This window comes from Drosophila elegans, unplaced genomic scaffold, assembly GCF_018152505.1.
Source record: "Drosophila elegans isolate 14027-0461.03 unplaced genomic scaffold, ASM1815250v1 contig_208, whole genome shotgun sequence".
NCBI classification, from domain to species: Eukaryota; Metazoa; Arthropoda; class Insecta; order Diptera; family Drosophilidae; genus Drosophila; species Drosophila elegans.
The window spans coordinates 11,189,352-11,199,613 of NW_024545578.1; the positions used below are offsets into that span (position 1 = coordinate 11,189,352).

General features: G+C 43.8%; 4 protein-coding genes across 4 annotated transcripts; 1 reads left to right on the plus strand and 3 right to left on the minus strand.

Moving 5' to 3' along the window:
- Nucleotides 1-1,892: 1,892 nt before the first annotated feature.
- On the minus strand, nucleotides 1,893-2,740 carry LOC108135548 (probable NADH dehydrogenase [ubiquinone] flavoprotein 2, mitochondrial). The gene has a single exon (XM_017256296.2). It carries the CDS (start codon nucleotides 2,664-2,666, stop codon nucleotides 1,944-1,946), a length of 723 nt encoding a protein of 240 aa, XP_017111785.1. The 5' UTR covers nucleotides 2,667-2,740; the 3' UTR covers nucleotides 1,893-1,943.
- Nucleotides 2,741-4,793: 2,053 nt separating this feature from the next.
- On the plus strand, nucleotides 4,794-6,446 carry LOC108135471. The gene has a single exon (XM_017256212.1). The coding sequence runs from the start codon at nucleotides 4,794-4,796 to the stop codon at nucleotides 6,444-6,446; it is 1,653 nt and encodes a 550-aa protein (XP_017111701.1).
- A 540-nt stretch (nucleotides 6,447-6,986) lies between these two features.
- LOC108135515 lies at nucleotides 6,987-8,005 on the minus strand. The gene has a single exon (XM_017256260.2). The coding sequence runs from the start codon at nucleotides 7,906-7,908 to the stop codon at nucleotides 7,303-7,305; it is 606 nt and encodes a 201-aa protein (XP_017111749.1). The 5' UTR covers nucleotides 7,909-8,005; the 3' UTR covers nucleotides 6,987-7,302.
- A 10-nt stretch (nucleotides 8,006-8,015) lies between these two features.
- On the minus strand, nucleotides 8,016-9,403 carry LOC108135514. The gene is made up of 4 exons (XM_017256259.2): nucleotides 9,069-9,403; nucleotides 8,771-9,016; nucleotides 8,515-8,714; nucleotides 8,016-8,365 (listed from the first exon to the last, which is right to left on the minus strand). The coding sequence occupies exons 1-4, from the start codon at nucleotides 9,399-9,401 to the stop codon at nucleotides 8,083-8,085; spliced, it is 1,062 nt and encodes a 353-aa protein (XP_017111748.2). The 5' UTR covers nucleotides 9,402-9,403; the 3' UTR covers nucleotides 8,016-8,082.
- Between the last annotated feature and the right edge of the window lie 859 nt (nucleotides 9,404-10,262).

Sequence of the window (10,262 nt, forward strand, 5' to 3'; positions counted from 1 at the left end):
GGGACAACTTAACAGGAGCCGGGAAAGCAGTGGAGCCTTTGTCAGACGGAATGTTACACACCCTAGGCTGCAATTAGAGGTACAAAGTAGTCCATTCATTGCTTCACAGTTCATTCACGAAATTTTAAGTACCCATCTCACACACTGTTATTCATTTGCAACGGGCCGTACTGCGATTACGTGACATAAAACAATAATAGACTTTGCATTTGTATTGTGTACATGAATATATTATTGTTTCTAAATACTTTGAGGAAATACTCTTTGGACAATTGTTACAAGTTTTAAACATAACAAATAAATGTTATGTTGTGCCTACCAATAATTTAAAAATTTATTAATATTCTTTGACTTCCCCTTAGGTATTTAAATTAACAGTCATTCATTAACGAAAAAATACAATACAAGTGGAAAAATGTATATAAAACTAACCGAATTGATTTATTAATTTTGTTTTAGAAAAACTTATGTCAACTTTTTCCTTTCCTTTTACTTTACTTTACAACTTTTTTGCTGTTAATGACATTTTACTTCGTCATTTTCCGCAGAACTTGCTTTTTAAGGCTGCCAAGACTCCTGCCAAAATCAAAGGACCCCGACCGCTGCTGAATATATCACCGACGCAAAATAAAATTAAAACGCACGCACACAAATTAAAAACTTTCAATAGCAACAATTTCCATTTAAAAATTCAACACCATGCGCAGGGACAGGCGTTGAGGCTGAGAGGATTGGGAAATGTGAAGGGGCTGGGGAAATGGGTTGGGGAAATGTGTTGGGGAAATTGGGAAAAGCGTGGGCGGGCGAACTGGCATTTTAGCTACCAACCGCTTGTTGATGGCCATTGAAGTGGGGCGACAAACAGATTTATGAAAACTGGAAAACTGAAAAACTGAAAAGTATCCATTGTAATTTAACTGCGCGAGTGCCAAAGGAGCGCTTGTGGGAGCGGGAGGAGGAGCGGCACCAGCGATGGCAAGCTGCTGGGGAGCGGGCAACAATTAAAACTATTTTGGCCAAAACAATATCGGGTTGTTGCCATCGCCGCCAGCTTTCCCAGTTGCTAGTTGTTTGCAGCTCCGTGGCGCGGGTTGTTCGCTGCTGGCTACATTTTATTAGAATGCAGGCCGGGTCGGGGGTCAAACCGCAGTAAGGGGGGCGGTGAGTGGGCAAGAGGGAGTGGCAAGCGGCAAGAGGGAGTGGCAGCCAGAGGGCGATAACGGGTGAAGGCGAAAGGACAAGAGCAAAGCTGATTGCTTGCTGCAGTGGCAATGTCTGACAGGACATGGGGCTTGGCCTGGCTGGCTATACCCTTGCCGCAAGGTTATTCAAATTCGTAGAACCTAAGCTCGCAATTTGACAAGTTTGCTAAACAGGTCTGGGGATAAAAGACTACAACTTTGCTGAATGTCCTGCTTTCTTTACTGCAAACTTAGGAAACCAATATATCCCTTTGCAATTTATCTGTTTTTTTTTTCATTTTGTAGGCTCTCTGTTGCCTTTTTTATATATTGTACAGTACCTTTCTTTTATATGTGTATGTGTGTATTCATTTAAGATTTTTGTTACTTTAAATAAATGTTAACGACTCGAAATGTGGAATAAAAATATATTGAAATGGGGCTTTATAGAAGTAGAACTTAAGTCCAGAAAATGAAAATCAAAAAGGGTATGCGAGCTTCGGCGCTGGCAAGCCGCATAACTTCTGTTGTTTTGTCATTGCTGCTGTCTGTTTATTGTGCCAGCGCTGCAGAAATCCAAGACATGTCCTTTGGCCGGGGATAAAGTGCAGTGGCAGCGAGGACGCGAGAATGCGGATGAGCAGGAGCTTAGCAAAACAACAGCTGTTGGCCTGCGTACCCCTGACCCCTTGACCCCCTGAACCCATTGAATTGCTCGCCCAATGGCAGGCGGAATTTATTGCTTTAAGACTTAATCGATGGCTATGGGCATTTCTTGGTCTTCGGATCTGGCAGTTCCTGCATCATGAAGCCGGGCGGCGGTGGCTGGATCTTCAGGGTGGTGGGTCCTCCCTTCGGCTCGCTGGCATATCTCCCATTTTGGGGACCCGCCGGCGGCAGCTTGTCACACCGCAGATCCGCCAGGATGTGGTCCAGACTCTGCTCATCCAGGTCCTCGTACATGTCGTCATTGACGGCCAGAACCGGGGCATTTACACAGGCGCCCATGCAGCTGTCCTCCTTCAGGGTGAACTGCATATCCGGCGTAGTCTGACCGTGCTCCAAATTCAACGTCTTCTTGCAGGCTTCAAAGATCTCGTCGCCACCACGCAATTTGCAGGGTGTCGAGGTGCAGACACTGACCACGTATTTACCGCGTGGCTTCATGAAGAACATGGTGTAGAACTGGGCCGCCTCGAAGGCCTTCATCGGCTCGATTTTTATGATCTCCGCCACGGCGTGAACGGCGCTGATCGAAAGCCATCCCTGCTGGCGCTGGGCAATGTCCAGGAGCGGGAGCAAGGCTCCCTTCCACTCGGCCTCCGGATACCAGGCGAGCAGGGCCTTCACCCTGCGCTGGTTGTCCTCCGAGAACTCGAACTTCAGCTTTTCGCGCATCACACAGGCATCCATTTGGACGCCTCCTCCGGTTCGGAGAAGGGATGCCAGGTGAATGGTACGGATTCCCCGAAGCAAGCGCTGCATCTCGGCATGAAAAATATGATATTCTACCGTGTGGCTTTCCTAACGTTTGATATTAAAATTCCTATCCCTTTGACATTCTCCTCTTAGCATACACAAATAAATATTTCATATAAGTGGCCATTATCTGGCTTTGTTCTCAATAAATCAAGTAGAAAATAATTAATATCAGTGTCAAAATAATGGTCGTTAAATGAATACAAATGAGCTTAATGCTTTTTGATAAAGTTCAATTAATGATAATGATATGCTTACTTAATTTTGTCATATAAATAACTACAGCTAAGCGTATACATCAATTTTGAACAAACTCTTGGATAAACAGTGATATAGATATATTAAATTATGTTGAAGTTACAAAACAGAGTTTTTAAATAGAAAAACAGCCCCAGGAAGTTTTTCAAGAACTACTACTATTTTTATTTTAAGTGACATGTTACATTTCTCTAAAATATTTCGCCAAAACATTTATTATACATTTTTAAAAAACATAGAGTGCCCTTGCAGAGTGCAATATTTAATTTAATGTTTAGTGACACCTCTGTGAGAGCCAGTGAAATTGTGTATTGTTCTGTCTTACCTATATTGGAAGTCGGTGAATGCTGGCGAAATAGTCACCGAAACGAGTTGACCAACTGCTCGCCATGACAACGTGGATGTGGTGAACATGCATGCCAATCAAGAGCCCTGCTATAAATTGTTCAAATTGCATGCCTCTCTTAATTGTCAATATAAGTGCTGCAGGTCGCTTAGTGGCCTGGGACCACGATAAAAGGATACCATTTCCCAGAGTACTTCACACACAATCGCAGTGGTACGGTAACTCGCTTATCACCACCTGTTTCTCTGCTCATTTACGGCGTTTTTATTACGGGTTATTAATATATACACGCGTGAATATACAATTCCCAAAAGATTAGATCGTAAAACGCAGGCTTTATGTTAGCGCAGTATCCGATCAAAATCCATAATAAACAATTAGGATAATGGCCATACAAAATGGCATTGACTGCAGATAGCATAACGCTAATGTTGTAAGTACATGTAATGGGCAAGTATCAAGGATCCAGAGCACATGTGCCCCACAAAAAACTGTCGAAACTGCCAGCACTCAAGGAAATTAACCATTTCATGACTTTCAAGGGGCTGTTAAGTTTGCAATGCTGTTCTGGAGATATATATATATATATATAACTATTTAATTAAATAACTTATCCAAACATATTTTTTGTAATAAAAAAATAAATACAAAACAAAAAAAAACTAAATAGTCGAAAATTCTGGCTTAAAAATCAAATGCAACATTGTTAGCAATTGTAATTACCAACCAATAAACTTACTAAAATTAAAAACTATCAAAAATTGGTTACTAATCTTATTCAACCATTTTGGTTTTTACCTTGGTTAGTAATCTAACCCTAAAATGAAATTTCTTAGAGACCTCTGACCCACAAGAGGACCTACAAATATGCATGGTAATGTGCATTTTGGTCGGCCAAAAGTTGTGCGGTCCCAAAAAGCGGCAGCAAAATGGGAACTGCAATTGGCCACTAAGTACTTTCCAAAGTCTTTTGCATGGCAGTTCACATAATTCGTGTTGTGATAGTCTCGGCCTCGTTTTGCTCCGGTTCCCGGGTGGCAGCAGTTTTCGACGGTTTTTGTGCCCGAAACATAATTAAGTGCTTTGCAAGTTGTTGACTGTGAGGGAATTTGTCATAACATCATGGGAAGGGGAAAGCAAGAACGGCCCATGTAAACGGGTAGCAGAACCCGTTGATAATGTACTAAGTAGTCATAAATTTTACTTTTATGCCATGGTAGAACTGTGGAGAAGCGAAAGCAAACCAGAAGACAGAGGCCAGAAGCCAGAAATCAAGAGCCGGCGAAAAGTGAAACGGGCCCTGCTGCTGCTGCTGCCGTTGCTGCTACTGCCCTTTTGACCCCGTCGACAAGCTCAACAAGTTGCGAGTTCGCGACTTTCCGAGCTGATGAAGTGGCATTGGCCGAGGGCCGGACTTCAGTTGTAGTTGGCCAGCGCTGGAGTGGAGGCTGAAATTAAATCAAACATCAAACTCAATCGCAAAGTCAAGAACGGGAAAAAGGACCTCTCCGCCGGCAAAATGAAACGAAATGGGACAGGGACGAAGTGCCAAAAGTGTTAGCAACTTTGCCATATTTCTGTTGATTATACTCGCACAAAACTGTGGCCGAGCACGCAGCCACGGGCGTGATGGATTAGCAAAGTTGGAGTTTAGCGCACAGGCTCTCCCTGTTTTTAATTCTGCGAAAATATACGAAACTTTGTGTGCGCAACTGCTGACGGCCACGCCCCCGCCCGCGCGCCCTCTTGCGCCTCGGGAGGTCAAAGGGCGTGGCCTGGTGCGAGGGAAGCCCATGTTCCATGTTTTCGATCAACTGCAGCAGGACTTCGAGGCGAAATGGCAGCGAACAACTACAGTGAAGCCTTTTAGTTTATGGCAGCATTTGGACTGGGAACAGGAACAGCAGGCTGAACGGTTGCAGGCCCAGTCGAACTCTAGTTTTGATATCCTGGCAGAGTTGTACAAGGATCAAAAGGCTTATGAGCAGACAACCACAACCACAAAGCCTTTTCATGTGCTGCAAAAACTGGAAAAGGATTTAATCAAGGCCGATAGGCGCAGCACCACCATTAAGCCATTTCACCTTGTTGGAACCCTCGTAGAGGACTTAAGAAACAAGGATCTGAAAGAGGGTTATCTGGAGCCCACGGAACTGGAACCCTTGGCCGAACACAAGGCCGAGTTAAAACCCGAGTCGCGGGCCAAGCAAAGTCAAAAGCGCAGGCGGAAACGCATTCGCCGCAGGAGGAAACGAATTCGCCGTCGCCGGAAACGGACACGTCGACGTCGCCGGAAGAAGAGAAAGAAGAGGCGGAAGAAGCGTAAGAAGAAGAAGTACAAGGGCGACAAGAAAAAGAAGAAGAAGGGAAAGCGGAAGCGGAAGAAGCAGCAAAAGCCGGAGGATCACGAGGAGCACTCGATTTTGCAGCCGGCCCATCTGATCTTTGCCAATCCCACCAAGCAGCCGTACTACCACCATCCCCATGGATATCCATATCCGGCGAACAACCAGATGCAAGTTCAAACCATACCCACTGCCTTGCTGAACGCCTTGACCACCAAGAAACCCAGCACGGTGACCACCACCACCACCCATCGACCCTTCAGCAAGATCAAGTATCTCCTGAGGCACAACAGCATCTTCAAGAAGAAGAAAAAGGAGTACCTGAGCCACGTCGGCCAGGTGCTGTATCCATTTGTTAAGTTTGTGGCCTTCTTCACGGTCCTCAATCCCTTCACGCTGGGCGTCTTCCTCTTCACCCTGATCTCCCCCGCCGTCTTCGGCTTCCTGGGCTTTGTGGCCCTCAGTGTACTGGTCAAGCCCTTCCTGCATCTGGTGTTCGGGGTCAAGCGGAATGTGAATGCCTTCGAGCGCAAGCGGTGGCTGGCCCACCGGCAGGCGGAGAAGTTGAAGCTCAACCTGCGGCCAGTGACCATCCACAAGCACTTCTACCAGCAGAGTCCGGTACACTCCGCACCGCCGGTCAAGCTCCGTCCAGTGGGTCACTGGCGGAGAGAGGGCGACGGCCCTGGGGACCAGATGCCTCCTCCCACCATCAGAGCTCCCCAGAGAACCACCCCAAGACCAGCAGTGCCACCTCCAATGCATCGCTATAATCCTCTGCTGCCTGACCATCGCAAGGCCCTCAACTACGACGAGTCTGGAGTCTTCCTGATTTAGTAACCTTAAGTGTTTCGCATTTAACAAATATGATTGCAAAAATAATAAGAAATTAATTATATATATGTATATTGTTAAGAAAGTAAACAAAGCAAAAAAAAAATGAATAACTTTCGATATGTTAAACATTTTTAAATACAACTGGAAAAAATTATTGAAAACAAACTGAGTTCAGGTAAGTAAGGGTACTATTTGTCTTATGAGCTGTTGGTAAAAAAATAATTTTTCACTATGCATTTACAATGCTTCATTGTACTTTTAAAAGTTACCTGAGCTAGTTATTTCTATACTTGTCTTTGTAAAATTAAGTACAACTAAATCTTAAGTAAGGGATACAATTTTTAAATGTATATTATTACTGAATATCTTTTAGTTCTTTTTTCAGAATAATGTTGAAATACACATATATTTTTCATTATGATAATTTCTGTACTATTTGTGAGATGAAGTTTACCTAAATCTTAAATATATAATACTATTTTTAACTCTAAATGTTGAATAGTATTTTAGTTCCTTTTACACAATTAGATTAATATCATGTTGAAACTAAATATCTTATTTATTTTGAAGATTTTTAAATTTATCTTTAATCCAAAAGAGTTTCAGGCTCCCGTCGCGAAGGCCACATACCAATTCCAAAACTTAATTACGCTTACACACTCCAGCGAAATTGAAGAGAGGGCCCGGCACTTTGGGGACTTTGGACCCCCACTCACATGCGGGAGCTGCATTAAATTTAACATGTTGGCAAAGTGAAATTAACAACAGCCAGCCCAAGATTGTTGCCGAAACCCAATTAAAAAGTTTGGCAACTGGTAAAGCGGTTGGCCAACATCCCCGAACCTCAGGACTTAGCTCACGAGTCGAAAACCAGCTTGTTAATGTCCAGCTCCCGTAGTTGAAGCAACCGCTCGTCGTAGCCCCGGCGAAGGAGCTCCTCTTCCTGCTGATCCCTCACTAAAAGGACTTCGTGGAGCGGCAAACTGAGCTGAAGATCGCTGCGCTCGAACAGTTTTCGGGCCTCCCAGCGGAAGAGTTCCACTGCCTCGCAAAAGTCCTTGTGCCGCTCAAGGAAGTCCTCCAACCGAGGATGAAGCTGTACCAGGTCGTCCACGGACGCCAGCAGTCGCATCATGAGGAATCGGCCGTACCGCCTGCGAACATATGAGATTGGCATGTCCTGTATATCCGACTTTTCCCCTTCTCGTGTGTAGCTCCACAACGTGAGTCCCAGGATGAGGGCCACCTTGACGCCAGCTAAGTGAAACATAACACTCAGCGGAGTGATCTCCTCTTGCATCACTACACTGCGCCACCAGAGGAGGTCCACCCCGTAGTAGAAATATCCAAAGTCCAGCACACCCATCACAAGAAGACAAACTAAGGCGATGATCCCCACCACTTCGTAGTGTAGTCGAACTTGGGTGGAAACCCATCGCCAGCTGCCGATGATCTTGGCCATTTGGAATGAGGAAGTAAAGGAAGTATGCGGAGCACCTAACCGAGATCTAACTTTGAAATTTGGAAACCTAATACTGGTACAATTTAACTCAGCTAAACTGACAGATATTCAAATGGAAATGACTTTTATTTTATGAGGGTGCAAAACCGAACTCATGTAAAAAGTGATGTTCATCTAGACCAGCTCAGCCAACCTCAAAATGTTGAGATGCAAGGTGCCAGAATACATGAATTTGCGGGCACACACAGATTTGATTTCGACGTGAGCACTAAAGTCCGACTCTGGTGGCATATGGAACGGTTTGCTGGGATCGTCCTTTCCGGCAATGACATCCTGCAGCAGATCGACTACACTCTTCGGAGCATACACTACGAATTTTAGCAAAAGTCGCGAATTGTCAGAAGACGAGGGTCCGATTCCATAGGTGCATACAAAATTATCTGTATTCTTGTGTCCCCTGCGAGAGAGAATACTGTTCAACATAAAAATACTAAGATTTCAACTAAAAACGGGTATATAGTATACCCGAATTTACTAGGTTTCTATCGGCAGACAATCTATGACATAGTAAAGAACTAAAACACATCCCTTAAACTGAAGGCTTACCAAAAGTTTTTGTTCAACTTATCGTAAAAGAGCAGCTCGGCAATAATGTTTATGAAGTAGATTCGTTTGACGGCCTCCACAAAGTGTGATTTATCTTCGCGCTCGTCAATGCCTCCGAGGCAGATGTTGGCCAACTCCACCTGCAGATGCCAGTGCAGTAGCTTCATGCCGCACTGAGAGACTTTAAATTTTCGGAATTGCTGCAAGCTCGAACACTCATCAGATGGAGACTTAAAAACAATGCAATGTTACCCACTCTCAAAAGGCCAAATACCGCCATCGTATAGTGGAGGCGTTTGTTCTGAACTTCTCTCTTGGCATCAGTACCTAAGTCCAGGTCAAGCAGGAATCGACCAAGGAATCTTGTCAGGGGGTCAGCCTCCGGGATACCTTCTTCGTTATAACTTAAGGGTAGCTCTTCGTGGAAGGTCATCAGACTGTCACCGATGCGCGACTCGGCGACACCCTCGTGGAGAAAGTAAGCGATAGATTGCCGAAGAATCTAAGGATATTTAGTAGAGTACAGAGTGCAAGCCAGTAAAATATAAACCCACCTGCAGCATGATCCTTGTGTCCCGCACCCTGATACTCTCCATTGGCGTTTCCCGATGGGCCACCTCATAGCACTTGTGGTGGTGCAAGATAAACGAATTGTGAACTTGTTTCAGCTCCTCTGACACACTACGCCACATTTGGTGGTGCCAAGGGTCCAAATGGGACATCACCATATCCAGGACATCAATCGGCAAATCCAGTAGCTGAACTGCTTTCCTTCCTTGAATATCCGGGGATTCATTGGATTCATTGTGCCCTGCTCCAAACATTTTAATTTGAGAATAATTGTATTTGAGTTGAATTTGTAAAAAAGACACTAGCCTCAATGCCATGCAAATGAAAAGGTTTCTAGTGATTTCTAGTTTCTTCTAATAAAGTGGTAACGAATTTCTAACTTATATTGAAGCGATAGTGCAAAACTTACACACCTTCGTTATGATCGAAAATAAGTGTACACTAATCAAGAAATGGTTGCAGCATTGAAACACTCCCTACTCTATCAGCTTTCTTTAATACGATTTTCTATTATTATTATTATTTTTCCACCAAGAAACCAATTATTCGATGACTATTGAAATTATATCGCAAGTTTATGCGTTTCCAGCTCCCTCACTGTGTATTTGCTTTAGCTGACGGTATTGGCACTTTGTTCACACAATACACAGAGCTAATATCAATTGCGCCTTTTGCAATTTGCCAACATTTTGCAGGCCATCATAATGGAATCGCCTTGGGAACGTCATTTTGTTTGGCTCAAAACAAGTCGTTCGTCGCCAGCACTGTGCACAGTGCATTGTGAAGATGCTGGAGAAGATTGCAAATACTGGTGAGAGTTGGGGTGGAGCAAGAGACATAGTTTGAGCCCAGAGAAAATGTTCCTCATTCAAGACCACACGGGAAAGAACATCATGTTTTTAAAATTTGTTTTTAGTTCTGATTGGTTAAACTACAAATTATTTTAAAGATTAGAGATTTTTTTAGGTCAATCACGATTTCAATATAAGATGGTTGGAAAAATAATCAGCAGCATTAAGATGTCTGACACTTAAAGAACATCCAATAAAGTAATTTCTTACTAAATACTTACGATTGTAGGTCATTTCTAATAAAATTTAAGTAATTTCGTTTTTTGGGTGCAAAATGAAAGCAATTGCTATGATTTTTTCTCAGTGCAGCACTCGAAGTGCAAGGCA